At 37.0% G+C, this 19,184-nt stretch overlaps 2 protein-coding genes across 2 annotated transcripts in view; both read right to left on the reverse strand.

Annotated features, from left to right (window-relative positions):
- cdk5rap3 (CDK5 regulatory subunit associated protein 3) overlaps positions 1–19,184 on the reverse strand; it is a 312,712-nt gene that overhangs the window by 77,346 nt on the left and 216,182 nt on the right. The gene's annotated exons all lie outside the window — the stretch shown is intronic.
- The window catches only part of tbkbp1 (TBK1 binding protein 1), a 70,966-nt gene that overhangs the window by 5,434 nt on the left and 46,348 nt on the right, over positions 1–19,184 (reverse strand). The window contains exons 4-8 of the mRNA XM_033984848.2: positions 15,930–16,034; positions 12,901–13,048; positions 9,656–9,858; positions 7,707–7,771; positions 79–194 (exon numbers count right to left, since the gene is read on the reverse strand). Of these exons, the coding sequence (XP_033840739.1) occupies positions 79–194; positions 7,707–7,771; positions 9,656–9,858; positions 12,901–13,048; positions 15,930–16,034 (637 nt within the window). The remainder of the gene's footprint in view (positions 1–78; positions 195–7,706; positions 7,772–9,655; positions 9,859–12,900; positions 13,049–15,929; positions 16,035–19,184) is intronic.

Below are 19,184 nucleotides of genomic sequence, written 5' to 3' on the forward strand. Positions count from 1 at the left end.
TTTCCCCACTGTGGGACTAATAAAGGCATATCTTATCTTATATCTTATTGTTACATTCACATCAACGGGCACACAGACCTGGACTGGCCTGCTCTTGAGAAGCCTTCCTTAGGATCTCTGTCTGTTTGGAACTCAGAGCCTGCAGACGACTCAGCTCCTCCGTCAGCTCTGTGTAAGCCAGTGCCAGGTTCACCCTAGAACACACAGGCACAAAGTTACATGCATACTAGTCATGGGTTTCAGAGTGTTGAAAATCTAGCACCATTACCATAGCAATCAACAAAAGCAAAATATTGTATCTACTGCACTGGCTCCTGTGGCTCAGAGAACAGACTTTAAACCAGCTCTGATGTACAAGTCTCTCCATGGACCAGCACCAAGTACATCCGGCATGCTAGTTAAATTCAGTTTTATTTATATAGCACATTTAAATACAACTTAAGATGCCCAAAGTGTTTCACATAAAAGTAAAAAACCAAACAAATATACAGATAATACCAGCTCGCCATACAAACCATCTTGCACTCTGAGGACCTGAGGCATCAGTTTCCTGCTGGTGCAAAGAGCCAGGACTAAACATGGAGACTCAGCGTTTCAGTTCTTTGCAGCTAAAATGCAGAACTGTCTTCATGATCAACATATATAAAATCTTATAACATGTAATATAACTTTTGTACACTGAGCTATTTCACAAATCATCAATTATCTCATTTTCTGAATGACTCGGGCTGAGCTAGGATCACCTCCCCGCACAGCCTTTCTAATTGAGGTGCCCATGTTCCTCTAGTATTTTTAGCGCCGCCACGGTCACGCTGCATAATTGTCGTTTATAAAATCACACCATTTCATGCAAGATGTGGCTCGTGTTCCTCCCAGAGGCCACACTGACAGTCTATTTTTAAAGGACCACAAACGCGGCATGTTTTGTTTATATGAGGCTTGTGTGTGTCGTGACCATGGCAACAGATGACTTTTTTGTCTCAAGTCATTAGCTCAAGAATAGGTGCTAATAATGTAATCACGCTAATGCTACAAAAGGCTATAAACCGGTGAATCTCTAATTGGGGTGAACAGGGACTTTTGTAGAAACGCCATACGGAGGCTCTTGTATTTCTGTAGATAAACAAATAAGAGACAGAAATAATAATTAAAAATAAAAATAACTGCATACAGGTATGCCTAAAATGGATGGAAACACAAAGTGCATTTCAATGTGTGCATTGTATATAGAGAGGTTGTATAAAATATGTTATATAATATGTTTTTTCAACAGGCTGACTCGCTCTGGTTAAAAAGTCCTCCTACTTTTAAAGATTAACCCAGCCCTTTTCCGCCGGGCTGATCAAACTGGCATTGACTTTCACATTACTCATTATTCACGTTACTGCTGCTGTGTGTCTACCTCCCTTAGAATATTCACAAAAGAAGTTGGCAACACTTGGTCATAACTGTAGCCAAACCTTAATTAGCCCTAACCTAAATAAGTCGTTAGTAAACCTGACTCATTCTCTATAAACTAGTAAAATCTTTGTTCATGCCTTATTATGGATGATCATTTAATCATTGTGTTTCATGCATAGACTGTATAAAGAACATATATACAGTCTATGGTTCAATGTCAAACTCTTTCAGCTCTGTTCCATGTGTAGATGCAAAATAATGAAGTGTATCAAAGTTTTGGTTCATTTTCACTTGCGGGCCATGGAACAAGAAATTTCCAAAGTTACCTCTCAGCCTGACTTATAAATGAATCTTTACTGGGTTTTGACTGTGCTGGTATATGATGACGTCGCTTAAAAGAAACTGTTAAAGCTGAGAAACCATGGCTCTCATCAGCAGAATAGAAAAGTAGCTCTTGTAAAAACATTGATATAGTAAGATGGGTTTGCAGATTAACAGCATATGTGGTTTAGAGCTGAAATGCTGAGAAGCATGAGGAGATGTACAAAATAGGAAGTTGTACAGTCACTACAGCCTGCAGTCTCACATCTGATAAGCTTATCTCATATGTCTAACCAATTTTCTATAAACCATCCTCTCCCTGCCTGGAACAGACTCATTTCATACCTAGATTAGAAAATTAATTAAAGACAAAGATAACGTGGTGCCTTAAAATGTCATCTTTGCTATCTCTGCATCTTCCAAATAGTAAGAATTTAATCAAAAATCCTCATTGACTTAAACGTAAAGTGGCTACCCGTCACGCTTAATTTCACAGGCATCAGTCAGAGCCGTTCAATAACCAATTTGACCCTGAAACTTTTCTCTAGTTGATGCCGACAGATAAAAAATGGTAAACAGTATTTCTCCTCAATCCCCAGTTTTCACTACAAATAGATGCCCATCTATTACCCAGCACTTTCAAAACACATAACTCCTGCCCACACCAAGCACAAAATATGTTGCAGAAATTTTCTCACTTTCGGTGCATTTGTTAGCTTTCATATTCTTCACCCCATGTGGTAAGGCACTAAACTGCATATTACAACTCATAATTTGGAAAATATTTAATATAACTCACTATGGTAGGCTATCAGTTAGCTCAATCCAATAGATGATTAACAAAGTCCCCAATTTAAACCCACTCGGAAACAATATGTGTGTGTAGGTCTTACAGTGTTACTCATCACTCTTCATATCCTGATTTAACAAAGATAAATACTACAACACTAGTGCTCTGTTTAATCATTTGAAACATGAAACAAGTTCCCTCTCATCCTTTTTTCCTGAAAGTTCCTTTCAAAATGATTAACTGTTTTTATGTTTGTTTAGTAATTTAAATCTTTCTTGTTATGTAAAGCATTTTGAACTACCTTGTGTGCAAACTGTCCCTTTATTTTTCTATATACCAATATTATGCTTTATTCCTGCCTTACTTTCACAACGTTTTTGTATTTTAGTTTTAATAGTGTATGTGTATGGAAAAATACAATTTTACAATCAAGCCATAACGTTCAATAGAACTCATCTAAACCATGTTCTGCATCCTCGTTTGCAGCAGTGGGGTTGGCAAAGCAGTTCAAATTAGGCTTAGAATTGTAGCTGGTACTGTTCAAGAGGAATGTTTCATAAGGCCGTATCAGATATAAAAAGATTTAAGTCAAAAATGACTCCTTTCACCATAACACATAGAGAGACAATTGTTTATTCCTGGTGTGTGTGTGTGTATTTTAAATCATTCTTATTATTTAAAGAAACAAAAAAAAAAAAAAAAAAAAAAAAAAAAAATGGAATCAATTCACTAAAATGATGAATTCAAAATCACTGTTTTTCCGGTAAACTGTCAAAAAGAACCCACCAGCACATGAAGTCTTGCCCACCCGTATTTCCAGTGTCTGACTCAGAGCCCCCTGCCTGCCTCTTCACTTTAGACATCATCCCTCTTCATTCCATTTTCTGGAGCCTGACATGCAAATTTGTAACTGTGTAATATTCATCTTGAGTACGCGCTAAGCTAACGGCCTCGTAAATCTGCCCTGAAGTGATAAATTGAATTTACGAGGCCTCTGAGAAACAACATAATTTTTTACTTGTGAATGTGGGTGTAGCATATGTTACTCATATAGCACCACAGTGACAATAAATGTAATATAGATTTTTCTGGTAAAGCTGAGATTCATATTTAGATGCGGTCATTTTATTTATGGATAAAACCATATGCATTTATCACATTTTTTAATCTTATCAATTTAAAGCTACACCACTTAATTTTTCTGCTGGATGCCCCCTGCTTGTGTCCATGTTGATATTACATCTTTGCCTCGATTAGTCCAACATCATTAGTCCTAAACATCCACCATTTCTGTTGCCTGGGATCCAGAATACACACTTCTTCAATACTTTATGAAGATGTGAGTCACCGTGTTCAAATGGGTGTGATTGACAGGTGGGACACGCGTGATCCATCCGTATCAAAACAAAATTGAAAAAAATATCACAACAGATTTCTGCAGTGGGTGAAGCACTAAACTCTGTTAATCTGAGGTGAGATCATTTTAATTTTATTTGTAAATCATAGGTGACCAATGAGCTCCTTTGTTTCACATGTGTCAAAAAAAAACCAGATCTGATTCCACTCTTATGTTTGACCAAGGTTGAGACGCAGCAGAGGACAAGTGGACCAGACTGATATCAATCTGTATAAAAAAAATACAGAGATGCGTAATGCCATAATGAGGAACATTCTAGGAGGCAAAGCAATAACATCTCCATGGAGAAAATGCTGCAGCTAACCCCTCACCAGAAAATTGCTGTAAACTGTATTGCACCTTTAAAACTGGATTCAACAGCATGAATGCCTGTGTTAGACTTGTACGACGGGCTGATTCACTGATACAGCACGTACTGTACTATTCTGAATACATCTGTACAGTGGAGAGCTGTAAGTGTGGGTGTGATGACTGACGCTGGCAAATACCGATGAGTTAAAACTAAGGGACTAATAGCGGCTCATAGAAATAGTAAATTAACATGAATAAATCTAGAAATACATAAAGCCAACGTAATTACGCATTTGAACAAGTTTATTATTTTAAACTAGAGTTAGAGTTAGAGTCAGTGACTATATAATTTTCCTTTTTGTTAATCCCTACTCAAATATTTGAAATGTTATCCTTTATAGGGAGACTTTTTTGCATTTGACCCATCCCTTAAACTAACTGGGGCTGTCAGACAACATCTGACATTCATATTTAAAGGGCTCATATTATGCTATTTTCTGATCTCTGTTATGTTGTTTCCACCATGTTTTTAAACTCCAGACACCTTCATTAGAATCATTTGTATAATTTCCCTGGAATTGCCAGTCTCTCTTGAACAAAAGGTTCCATCACAAGGTGGAACAGAACATTTTAAGCTCTGGAAATGCAGATAGACTAATAATAAAGGATTACTGAAACATGTGTGAATGAAACAAAACACGTACGCATTATAACATGGTTTAAAGCTTGTAGGAGTCAATTTTGTGTAATATAATACCTTTAATTTACCCCACAGAGTTCTACAAACCTTATTAAAGGTAATAGTGAATGTATAAAATGTGTTTCCTTTAGTTGTTTTAATAGAGTTTTTGTAATAGTTTTTTTTTATGGCTTCACCTCATTGACCCACATACAACGACCGTGAAGGACGTTTCACACTTTACAAAACAAAAATAACTTCTGCAGAAACACTTGACTGGCATGCACAGAGGTGTTAAACACTCCTTTGATCACCACAAGTGCTACTACCACCAATAACACAATGCAGTTCATCCCTTCTGAACTATAGCCTGCATAGTGGTACATGGCTTCTTCTTTGATGCTTCAAAAGGGATTATAACCCCAAAAGACATTCATAATCTAGATGATAATTTCTCCTGCTCAATGAAGGAAAGTAGTGATTTATTGTAAACCGGTGCAGTTTCTAAAAGTTTCATGGGTTGAGTCAGAGACAGGGGACACTGCCACGGGGCTGCAACATTTCAAAACTGTGGTGGTTGTGATTTACGGGGATTTTAGTCAAATACGTAAAGAAAGAACTAAAACTAAAAATTTGTGGTAATAGTAAGTTGTTGGTTAAAACTGACAAGGAAGGAATGTTTAAGGATTTAAACTCAAAAGGCTTTATGTTGGTAATATAATTGCAGAAAAAAGTAGTAATTCAGCAAGAATTTTCAAACTCTTTTTCACTATTTCCCCAAAATTCTGATAAAAAATGCGCCACATAAATATTTATTCTGTCTTCAATTTCACAATTTTATCAACTAAACATGAAGACTTACACAAAAAGGTGCAAGGATACAACCATCAAACTCTTAAACTTTTTTTCTTAGCATTTTATACAATTTCTCAACAGATAACGTCACCCTGTTTAACTTTGTGCAAACAGAAGTGAACTGTATAGAGGACTTCACATTTCAACACCACTTTTAAAACCAGGCTCTTGCAATTTACTCTAAATAGACCAATTACAAGAAAAAGGTTTGCCAAAGGAAATATAGACCCTGTAGGTTTGTGTGGCAGGTGTGATTGATATTGTTGACTAAAACTAAGAGGTGACCGAGGTTTGGAAAAAGCTGTAGGCCTCCACCGCTGTGACAGTGTCTGAAGTTAGTTTCACCTTGTGCCCATAGAAACAATTGTGGGGTTTCACTGTGTGGGTGGGACATACCACAGTACACTTACCTCGGTACAAAAAACACCTGATTCATATGTTCTGATTACAATTTAAGACATTTACCTGGAATTAGTAAAAATAAGAAAGAAAGTGAAATAATCAAATTATGGTATTTTCAAAGAGCCATGCCAGTCAACTATGTCCTTAAGTCATTTCTGCCTATTTGTATAATTGTTTTACATTTAAATTTTTTTTTATTGTTTATGTGTGTGTGGTTCTGCACATGTCAATTTATGTTTGATGATGTTTCTTCTTGATACAATATGTGCCATACCATATGTGTCTATAAGCTGATTTAGAAAAACACTGTAGTCTGTCTGGGACAATAAGGCTGTTCACATTGTGCCAACACTGCCACCTACTGTTGGCAAGAGGCATTTCCCCAGTTTTAGTAGGACATGTTCATTCAAAGGTCAAAATGGACTTAGAAAATAGAGCAATTAATTTTCTTCAGCACAATTCCTACAGCATTATTATATAACTCTTTTCCTTCTCCTTTTTCATGAATCTTCACATTTATATTATGAGGAATAATTAAATTAGTTAAAAATGTACACAGTGACAGTTTGAGTCCAATACACCACCAGATTCTTTTAATACTTAAAGCCTACTATCTGACCTTTCTGGTGGAGAGTCACACAGCTGCTTGTAGTTACTGGTCAATTCTGTGGAGGGACAGCCTCGCTTACAGTACACGTGCATGTTTTTCTTGAAGAATAAAACACTTGTAAATGAATAAATGCAGGATAGATAAGTACAATGTGGAATATTCCAGACAGAGAAATAAAATCTCCCTGGACACAAGGGGGGGAGGAACTTCCACCAGAAAATGTACATAGTAACCCTTTAAACTGTGTGATCTGATGGCCTGAAACACAACTTAACACTATGTTTAGACTGAGTGTAACATTCACTTTTAAGCAAAAGAAAAATTCTAATCTGTCAAGTGGACAAAAAGTTGTTGGAGTGAAGACGTTTCACTGCTCACCCAAACCGCTTAGATCGATATAAGGCAGTGTCCACCAACAATCTGACCAGAACTGAAGCAGCGGTTTGGAAGAACAGTGAAAAGTTTTCACTCCAACAACTTTTTGTCCAGTTGGTAGATTTGAATTTTTTTCTTTTACTATGGATCATACCTGGATGACTGAGGGATTACACAAATTAACTTTTAAGATATGTTTTGTAGTAGCATGCCTCCACTACAACTTGGTGCCCAGTGGCAAATGATTCCTTTCTGATACAGTATGAACCATTTTATGATGACCTTCCCCAATTCAAAAGATATAATATGTTCATTTGAATTGCATTATCTGGAGGATTGTTTCTATGCCAAATCCTTCAAATCAGGAAGGAACCCCTAAGACTGAAACTAGCTGGGTACCTCATCCAACCCCCACTTTGAAGCACATCTCCTCATCTCCTTTGTGATCACTTCTGACGTCCTCGTTCTCTGCACTGCTATGATCCTGTATCTATCCTCTCTCATTCAATTGCACTTTGAACCCCCGCCCCCTCCTCCCACCTACCCACAATGCACTGATACTTACTGTTCATCTCCCACCTTCTTTATCCACTCCACATCGCACTGCTTGCAAGGCGAAGTCATTTCCTGCTAAAGTAGAGCGTGAAATTCGATTAGTATGCAGGGCCAGGTAGGAATATTGGCCACAATTTGACAGCTGAAGCCTATTGAAGGAACATGGTTGGGAACGCTTGAGAGGCAGATTGTTTACGGGTCAACACTCTGATTTGTGTTTTTTCTGGTCCCTGTTTAAGGGAGCGACGCCTTCCCTGACACACTGTTTTAAATGATTGCCTTGGCCTTTTTAAGATGCAATCACAAATGCATTAGGCCTGTGTTAATCCTTAACACCGGTGTACTGGGGCCTAGCCGTCTCCATAGCAGCTCAGTGCCAACACTAAACTGACAAGGTTAGAGGCGCATTTCCCAATAAGGACAGTGCCGTTTAACACTGTCCCTCTGCTGCTGTTCAACTGTCCGTCATGGGGGTGGCTTGTGTTGTAAAGTAAATATACACAGGGGCAATATTTCAAGTAAACAACACATGGAGATGAAATTAAGGTACGTTTTTTGAAATTTAAAAAAGATAATACGGATGCAGATTTTGTTTTCTCCTTGGCTTGGTTTCAGGGTTGACTATTTAATTACTGTTTTTGTTTTTTATGTGTCCTGAATTTGTATGCAGCATTTGGTCTGCTCTAGAAATAAATGTGAGTTGAATCAAGGTGAAAAAAGCAAAGCTGTGTAATCAATAAATATCTTAAATGATATTTGCATGTTATTGTTGTGTCTTTAAACAACACTTCATCCACCTTGTCCTTGGTGAGCGGATAATGGGGGTCGAAGGGGCCAGTGGCACAGATTTGCAGGCTTGATTTGAAAACTCTACACCAGGGCAGATGTGGCTACAGGAATAAAATACCACCAAAGAGTGTAGATAGTGAATGAATAATGAGAAGAGTGTAGTGGTTTGAGAGGTCAAGCCTGTAATACACATATAAAGAACTGCATATTTTATTACTATTGCCAGTGGTGGAAGAAGTACTCAATTTGGTCACTTAAGTAAAAGTACTGGAACAAAAAATACTCATGTGAAAGTCTATTTAAGCAAAAGTATTAAAGTACCCGTTTAAAAATGTACTTAAAGAGTAAAAAGTAAAAATATTTCGTGGATATTTTGAGGTCTTATAAGGCTTCAAATGTAGTGAGTTTTATAAAGATTTGTGTTGAATTTTGTTCAACAGAAACAATTGCATCAATAATCTTTCCTAGCTGTTTTTATTTGTATATTTTTGTTTAGCTCATATTATGAACTTTTTAAAAATAAACCCCTCAGACTTTTCAGCAGGTCTGAAATATTAATAAAAAATAATTAAACTTTTCAGCCCTGTTCAAAAATGTAGTGGAGTAGAAAGTATTCACTTAGAAATGTATACTTAAGTACAGTACTCTACTTACTTTGTTACATTCCCCCACTGACTATTGGTGGGCATCTCAGTACTTTCTAGAGCAGTTTAGCTCAAATCTGCAATCAGTATTTTTACCATTCACATTTTTCTTGTATCCTCTCTCCCTCCCTATTTAGTTTTAATTAAAGGCTTATTTAATAATGATTGAGAAGTCATTTTACGCTTGACGCTATCTTAATGGTAGAAATTATTTGACAATAATATCCCATTAACGTGCAATAGACCTGCAACGCCATTAAAGTTTCAGACAGAATTGATTTAGAAAAAGTGCACTCACAAAGCCACCGCACAAAGGTCGCTCTGTAATCACACGCTAATGGCTAAACTTGGCTAAACTAAACTTCAGTCATGTCTGAGGTGTCCAACTTCATTTATTCACTGATTTGACAAAAGCCCTCTGGATAATATATAAAATAAAAAGCCACAAATGTCCCATATATTGCTAACCCTATATATTTTTAAACTTTTGATAAACTTAAAGATGTTTTGCCTGTGATGCACTGACCCTTTCGCGCTGGTCGTTCTGCAGTTGTCTAATCTCCTCCTTCAGTCTCTCGCACTCTGCCTTTAGCTCCTCCTCTCGCTGACATGCCCCCTGAGCCTCATGCCGCGCCCCTTCAAGCTCCGCCTCCAGACGCTGCAGCTTCAGGTCTGACAGCGCGTCCAGGCTACGGGAGCTCTGCAGGGTCATACCAGGGCAGTCCAGCACTAAGACAGGACACAGAAAAATCACATTATTAGGACATGACATTAAAACTTTATGTTAGGGGATTTAAAGGTTCAATATGTAACTTTTCTGGTTGGATATCCATCACCTGCTTTTCTCTCTGCTTTGCCTGGAATGTTACACAGTATAGCATTTTGTATTTATTCAATTTCATGTATTTTTATTGCTCAAAAATATTCTGAAAACATGCATTCTTACAGTGCGCGGGTCACTTCTCCACAGATCTGACTTGAAACTTAGCCAGGGGGTACCATCTTATCTCCTTGAAGATGAACAAGTGTAATGCTATATTATGGAACATTCTAGACAAGGTAATACTATTTATATAGAAACATACACATAGACAGTGGTAGAAGAAGTACTTAGTTTTGCTACCTAAGTAAAAGTACAGACACTGGAGTGAGTAGAAAAAATAATAAAAAAATCAAGTAAAAGTAAAAATATCACATGAAAAAAATCAACTTAAGCAAAATATTATTAAAATATGTACTTAAAGAGTAAAAAGTACAAGTATTTCATGGACATTTTGAGGTCTTCTAAGGCTTCAAATGTAGTGATTTTGATAAAGATTTGTGCTGAATTTTGTTCAATACAAACAATTTATTTATTTTTTGTATATTTTTGTTTGCTCAAATAAAAAAAAAAAACACTCAGACTTTTCAGCAGATCTCAAACAATAATAAAAATACTTTTACTTTTCAGTTCTGTTCAAAAATAGTGGAGTAGAACAGATACTTGCTCTCAAATGTAGTGAAGTAAAAGTAAAAAGTATGCAGTGTAAAATGTACTTAAGTAAAGTACAGATACCTAAAATTTGTGCTTGAGTATAACACTTTACTACTTTTACTTTCTTACATTCCACCCGCTGCACATAGAGTACCCTGAACCAGAAATGTTACACAGTCATCTTTAATAAATAGGTGAATATACACATTTTACATATGTACAAAGTTTCCTGTTCTTTTTGTTTGTTTTTATTTCACTGCTTCCATTTGCCACTGCTTCTGCTATTGTACAACAAAAGCTCTGACTTCTTCCAAGGCCAGTGTCTTTCAGCTTATACCTGGGTGATGTGATCTGCGTGGGCTTACAATGATTCAGCCGCTTACACACTACGTCCTTCAGCCAGGAAAAATGCACCGATGTTAAAAAAAAAAAAAAAAAAAAAAAAAAAATCTTTTATTGTCAACTCTCAACTCGCAAGCACAGACTGTACATACCCAGCAGTGTTTTCAAACTCAGGACAGATACTAATCAACATCATAAAGTAGCCTACGCATCTATTCACGTCTTTGAATCGATAAAACGCCTTTGCAAAACGGCTTTTCTTCGCCATCAGTCGAGGCATCTGTTGAGGTGGCGTTGACATGTTTTCAGATTTTTTTTCATAATCCTCCCACTGCCTCAACAAGGACATAACTGTACAATGTTCTGGACCGAGAGCAGCTTAGAGGAACATGACGTTAGCTTAGCATGTGGCGCAGAGGAGAGGGACCATGCTTTACGGCCATAGTACTGCTGACAGTGTGGAATATGTAAACAGCAACATAATTCATCTGATATGTGTCTCCTGAAGGAGCTTTGGGAAAACACTTACAATGTGATTTTGAAAGATATATTGAATCGCATACATCCAAATGTCTCAGTAATACTCAGGTTTTCATGTTTTTGAGCGAGTAGCTGATGTGATTTTTTTAGATACTTGCAAGGTGACCTTTATCAAATAGATTTACACGCAGGTTTCTCCTGTACAGCGTTTTTAACTACGAGATAGAGGACACAGGGTGATATGCCCCATATGACACTATTTTATGATCTATGTTATAACGTTATTTCCTCGTCAAAAATATACCTGGAGTTGTGTTTTGTTTCATTCACACATGTTTAACACCCAAATCCTGCATATTTAGGTTCTTCTTTCAAACAAAAAAACACTCTGTTCCACCTTGTGATGTCATGAGGTAATACAGGAAGTGCTCCACTGTATTTTTAAACTCCATACACATTCACTAAAATCATTTGAATAATTTCAGCCCTGGAATTGCCCATCTCTACTGAAATAATGCTAAACAGCAGCTATTAACTTCAGAACTACCACTTCATGACATCACAAGGTGAATCAGAACATTTTGAGCTTTGGAGATGTAGACAGACCAATAATAAAGAGTTACTCAAACATCTGTGAATGAAACAAAACACAACTCCAGGTATGTTTTTGAGGAGGTAACATTATAACATGACTTAAAGTTCACAAGAGTCAATTTTGTGTACCTTTAAATGAACTAATAAGAAAACCCGTTGCATTTCTCTCAAATTAACAATAAAATTAACTGGAAGCAAAAAAATTCTGTATAGTTTAACTTGTGAATTCTCTTTCAAAATCAGGATTTTGTTCAAATTGTAATACTGTTAAACATGTCCGGGAATATGAATTCCTAAGTGAGTTTTGTGTCTTACAATTTGATTATTGCAAAAAAATTCCAAATTTATCTTGCAATTAGACATGGGACAATTTGGTGTCACGATTATCACGGCTAAAATAAATGCGATTAACAATTGTATTGTGGTTATTATTAAAGTTGCTGACAGTTTAAAAAATGTGCTGCATATGAATAATTTTAGTTTAAATATGGAACCCCTTCATGATATTAAAACAGCTGTTATAGTATTATACTTTGTTATAAGTCTAGAAGAGATGATCAGGGTTTGTTATATTTTGGTAATATAATGGGGATTATTAAAATGTCCCATGAACGATTATTGTCGAACCTTTTTATCACGATAAACAATGTTATTGTTTACTTGCAACCCTCGTAATCCTGATTTATGCTTTCAATCTGACCTTTCATGACACGCCATGTGCTTTACAGTGCCTTATTCATTCATTCCATACTCGGTTGTGGTAAGCTACGAGCGAGGCAGACAATTTGTGCCACTTTCCATGTGAGTCTCCATTATTAATAAAGAAATAAAATTTTTCATAGAGTAAATCAGCGTCAAGAGTACACATTGGTAGTACTCACTATGAGCGTCGGGGCCGGAGTGCAGCTGTAGATACTGCATGTCTTTGCTGTGGAGTTGGATGTTGAGTTTTTGGAGTGAGTTGTCTCTTTGTCTCAGAGCAGCCTCCAGACCCAGGATCCTCTCTACATGCTTCTCCACCAGGCTCGTCTGAAAACACATGTGAAAATACAACACGTCATCTCCACTCAGCGCAAAATATTTGTATTATTTATATGCACTATATTTAGCAAAATTGTAAAAGAAAATGGTCATTGTAAAAATTGTAAAAAGAAACTTTAAACCATGTTATAATGTTGTTACCTCATCAAAAACAGACCTGGAGTTGTGTTTTGTTTCATTCACACATGTTTGAGTAATCCTTTACTATTAGTCTGTCTACATCTCCAAAGCTCAAAATGCTCTGTTCCACCTTGTGATGTCATGAAGTGATAGTTTTCAAGTTAAAAAATACTTTTTACCTTTAGTTTAGTAGAGATTGGCAATTTCAAGGCTGAGATTATCCAAATTATTCTAGTGAATGAAACAACACACAACTCAGGTTTTTATGAGGAAACAACATTATAACATAGATCAGAAAATACTGTAATATAATACAGTCAGTGTGTATTATAATGCAAAGTGGATTAAGAAAGCCAGAGTGTAATCCTTAAAGTTTTTACATGTATTTAGTAATCCAAAGAGACCCACACAACAACAATTATGAGCAATAGGATTATTTCCCAACAATATGTCATATGTGCTTGAATCCAAATCATGCATAATTGTGGAGTTTATTGTATTTTGTTTATAAATTATTATAAAGGAAAAGGTCTGTACTGTAGACTTTAACTGTAAACTTTAAAAAGCATGTTGTTTTTTTCATGTATTTGAGCAGAATTCATTTTGTCTGCATCTAATTATAAATTGATTTATTCTAATTATTAATTAATTCATCATTTAATCTATACAGATTGACACGCCATGTGCTTTACAGTGCCTTATTCATTCATTCCATACTCGGTGGTGGTAAGCTACGAGCGAGGCAGCCAGTCTGTGCCACTTTCATTCTAGTCAGGTGAAGTATCTTGCCTAAAGACACAACAACAATGTTTTTTTCAGGCACCCCACTGTGGGACCTCATATTCTCAGCCATCTCCCCTCCAAGTACTACCCAGACCCTGCCCTGCTTCGCTTCTGAGATCTGACGAGATCAGGCTTTGACGAACCAGTATGATTTATCTCCAACAATCAGGAAATGCTCTGTTAGCATGCAAATTGTTGCTAACATAACTGTCGTGGAGAATTCCACTCTCATCTCTGAGAGTTGTGAAAAGCACTTATAAACTCATGGGGAATAATTAGGATGAGCAGAATGCAAAAGGTAAGTGAGGAATAACTTAAAATAAACTAGTTCTGTTTTTAACATTTTTCAGACATTAAAAAACATTTAGAGTTCCTTTAGGTTCCATATGGAGCTCTTTCTCAGAAGTGCTCCTAGACCGAGCGAGCAGAAGTCAGTGTGTCTCAGGCAGGACATGTTAATGAGTGTGGCTTCAGTCTGGAGGCGACATTGACACTGTGTCACTTGGCCGCCATCCGTCAGTCCTGGACTAAACCCCGTCCCTTTAAATCAGTCCAGCTCTCATCCCTTTAAAACTGTCCAAAGTGAAAACTGCTGAGTCTGCACTGAACAAGACTCTGGACTTAAGAGGGAATCACAAACATTATCTAATAAATGGGAGTGTGTCCACCCACAGGGACCTACCTGATTTGGATCACATTTAAAACAGCTCTGTGTGCGCAAAGTTCAAAAAGCAATAAAAAAGTTTGTATAAAACAGAAATTACTTTTTAATGGGCTTGAAGACAGAAATAGTAAAGTGAGCTAATGTAGTATGTCTAATGCTTTCTGTCATGTGCGCAGCTAGAAATCTGATAGTACGTTTTTAAAAGAATCTGACTATGCCTATATATAATGTCTTCTTTTCACTGCTTTGTTGTGTTAGAGTTTATAGTTTATATGGTTTTGGTGGTTTCATTCACACATGTTTACCCTGTTTAGTCTGTCTACATCTCCAAAACTCAAAATGATCTGTTCCATGTAGTGGTTTTCAAGTTTACCTTTGTTCAGTAGAGATTGACAATTCAAACGCTGAAATTATCCATATGATTCTAGTGAAGGTGTTTGGAGTTTAAAAACACAGGGGACCACTTCCTGTATTACCACATGACATCACAAGGTGGAACAGAGTGTTTTTTTTTCTGTTTGAGAGAAGAACTCAGCCTAAATATGTAGGGTCTGTGTGTTAAACACAACACTGTCACTAAGCAACAAAAGGATCCCATGTAATATCGCAACTAAAACAGATAACAGAGGTCCTATAGCAAAGCATTATGGGAGCTTTTTGGTGTTCAACATTGACCTGGACCAAAAGACACACTTCAAACATTAATTTCTTCTTTATCGGCCAAACACCCCTGGGGCTTGGCTGCAGCTTTAGACTCACTCCTCCCACGCTCCTCTGAAACATGTAACTTATGGTTAGTGTTTTTATTTGTGTTTATACAATATGGCTGTGCTTCAAACATAGATTTTATCTTATTCTAAAGGAGGATGTAAATAAGTGATTTTCAAGCTTTTCAAGTACAAGCCATAATAATTAATGTATTCATTCATCTTACAGAGAAGGGCTGTCATACTCTAAGTCTAGTTACTTTCATTATGAATGTAGTAACATATGTTTGGTCTGAGACGACCATAAAAAATACTCCCTGTTCAAAAAGTAGTGGAGTAGAAAGTACAGATACCTGCTCTTAAATATAATGAAGTAAAATTAAAAAGTATCCACTTTAAAATACAGTATTTTACTACTTTTATTTGGTTAGGTTCCACCACAGCCCTACAGCCCTACTCGAGGCAATGAGCCCCCCACAACTTTTTTGTGAAAATGTTTCAAGTGATTTAGCATATCACAAAGCCGCGTACCCAGTCTCTGTGTATTTATATATGAGATTATGACCTAAACAGTTTAAATGCATGTGTCTCTCACCATCTTGTCCAGGTCTCTCTGGAGGTTGCTCTTCTCCAGGTGGATTTTCTCATAGGCCTGGATCACATCCTCCAGCTGCTCCTCGCGCTCCTTCCTCTTCTGCAGCTGAAACACACAATAAAAATGTCACTTTTTCTAAGTCAAACTCCCAGACAGGGATGGGCTAATCTGGCTTTCTGTACAGGTTTTTAGACATGTCTCTTAAAAGGTAGAAATGGGGACACTTTTGACACTGAGATAAAAAAAAAAATTGATAGAACACTATACACCTCCTTTAATGACAAACTTTTGCTGGTCTATTTTTCACAGTGTAATAATATGGTTAGTGTCTCCAGATGCTATAATCACATGTTGTTTGACAGACCAGAGGGCAGACCAGGAAGTCCATCTAATGATAGAAACAGATATAAATTACAACAAGTGGGAGTTTTATGTGCAAAGACATACAAGTAAATAAGCCTATATGAAGCTGAAGCCTTTCCCGTGGAAACTGTTGCCAAGGTGAGCCGTCTTCATCAACAACAAAATGATGGATGAGAAGAAACTTGGCTGCACTTGGTTGAAGTCATAGCACATTTGATGATCACAAGTGAGAATTAGTGAGTTAAACATGATAAACATGTTCAAACCAATTAATGCGTTTGCTGATAACGATTATAACACTGATTTATTCTTAAAACTTTGGAGGTGCAGATGTGCCACGTGCTGCTTGTCTCCTTGGAGATATTATTGGTTCGCCTGGAATATTTCACTGTACATCATTAAACATATCTATCCTCCATTTATATAAATCCAGATATGTTTATTGCTAAAAAAAATTACACTGAACTGTCATTTTTGCTATGAACAGAATCGCCTCTTTTTTTTCTCCCTAACACTTTTGGTGTCGTCATTTTCCTTGTTGATCAGTTTAATGCCATACTGCGGAACATTTCAGGCAAAGCACTAACGTCATCATGGAGACAAGCAATTGGTGGACATTCAGAATAGTTACATAGTGCAGCTTTAACTGATGAAAATTTGTTTAATTACTCTAAAAAAAACTGCAAAGAAATCTATTGAATCTATTATACAACTTTTGCATTTTATGTTAAATTAATTATCGCTCAATGGAAATTCCCTCTAGGCCTAATGCAGAGATGTAAGCCAAAGTACGACCGCCAACACTTCACCATTTCAGCTCTTTGTTTTCCATAAGGGTTTTATTGTATGAGTGTGTTTTATGTGGGCTGGGTGGCTGAGTGGATCGTAAGAAGGTTTCAGGTGTGCTTTCTGTGCTCTCTGTGTGGAGTTTGCACGTTCTCCTCTTGTCTGGGTGGGTTACAGTCATACAGCTAAGGCAAGGCAAGTTTATTTATACAGCACAATTTGTACACCAAGTAATTCAAAGTGCTTTACAGAATAAGAAGGACATTAAAATCTCACAAATCAAAATATAAATAATCACAAATAACAATCATAAAATTAACATTAAAATAGAGGAGTGCAGAATAAAAACCAGTCATATGCACAGTTAAACAGAACTGTTTTTTTTTTTAAACATTGTCAAAGTAGAGGCCTGTCTCACATCTTCAGGAAGACTGTTCCAGGTTTTATCTGCATAAATTGATTCTGACTTCCCATGTTTAGTCCTGACTCTGGGCACCAGCAGGAGGCCGGTCCCTGAAGTTCTCAGAGTGTAAGATGGTTCATATGGCACTAACATGTCAGAGCTGTACTTTGGTGCTGGTCCATGGAGGGACTTATACACAAGCAGAGCTGCTTTAAAGTCTATTCTCTGAGCCACAGGAGTCAGTGCAGAGACCTGAGCACAGGACGCATGTGCTCATACTTCCTGGTTCTAGTCAGGACCTGAGCAGCAGTGTTCTGGATGTACTACAGCTGTGTTAAGGCTCGTTTGGAGAGGCCAGTGAGCAGGACGTTACAGTAGTCTAACCTACTGGAGACAAATGCATGGATAAGTCTCTCTAAGTTTGGCTTTGGCAGTTTACCTTTGATTTGTGCAATGATTTTAAGATGGTAAAAACCTGCAGATGTTATTGATTTGATGTGGCTGTTAAAGTTCAAGTCTGTCCATTATTATACCTAGATTTCAAACCTGATTTGAAGGTTTTAGAGAGAGAGACTGGAGGTGACTGCTGACTCTTTCTGTATGTTTTTGTGGCCGGAGTTATGACTTCAGTCTTGTCTGAGATTAGCTGGAGAAAGTTGTTTTGCACTGATCTGTTGGATGCAGTGGCAGAGTGAATCCACTGGTCCATATTCACCTGCTGCGAGGGACACATAGATCTGAGTGTCATCTACATAGTTGTGTTAGTAAACATTATTTCTGCGTATTAACTGGCCTAACGGCTAAGGTAGTCCTGACCATTTCTAGCAACAAGATCATGGAGATGGAGTCTACCTTAACCTTTTACCTTCACTTTCAGTCTTTTAATGTGCCCTAATTGACTTTTTTTGGTCCAGAGACATTTTTGTTTTAGATTTACATTTACTTGTGCCATAAACATGCCACAGAACAGAAGGGTTTTGTTTAAGCTATATTTGTACTCTGCGCTTGGTCCAAAATGTGTAGGACGCCTTATGGCAAACACATAAGCAGGTTCTTGGACGACAAGTTTGTTCCCAATTATGTTTTATGCAGAAAATGGTCCCATTCTTCTTAAGTCAGACATATTGTGCTTAGTCTGGTCCTTTTAATTATCCCTGAACACTTATGCAGCCTGTGTCCACCAGCACTGACCTCATTTAAATATTGCCAAGAAATTTCAAAAACTGATATTTTACTATTTCATGTTGTATCTTTTTACTCATAGTTTTTTACACATTTGTCCTAGTAATTTTTTAATTGCTGTTCCCAGAAAAGAACATTCTCCTTCAGTATAGAAAACCAGACTGATTATTTATTTGTGGCTTGTACTGCTACCTTGCCAATTTGATGCATGCAAGAATGAAGAGGGTTGCATCAGGCGGAAGGTATAAAACTATTGCTGGGTTTTATTCTATTAACCAATAATATTTAAATGTCATATATTTAGCAAAATTGACCCTTTTGTGCTTTTAGCCATGTTATAATGTTGACCTTTTATTATTACTCTCTTTACATCTCCAAAGCTCAAAACGGTCTGTTCCATCTTGTGTTGTCATGAAGCGATAGTTTTCAAGTTAACAGCTATCTTTTACCTTTTGTTTAGCAGAATTGAGCAATTCTAAGGCTGAAATTATCCAAACAATTCTAGTGAAAGAGTTTGGAGT

This window comes from Periophthalmus magnuspinnatus, chromosome 19 (genome assembly GCF_009829125.3).
Source record: "Periophthalmus magnuspinnatus isolate fPerMag1 chromosome 19, fPerMag1.2.pri, whole genome shotgun sequence".
NCBI lineage: Eukaryota > Metazoa > Chordata > Actinopteri > Gobiiformes > Gobiidae > Periophthalmus > Periophthalmus magnuspinnatus.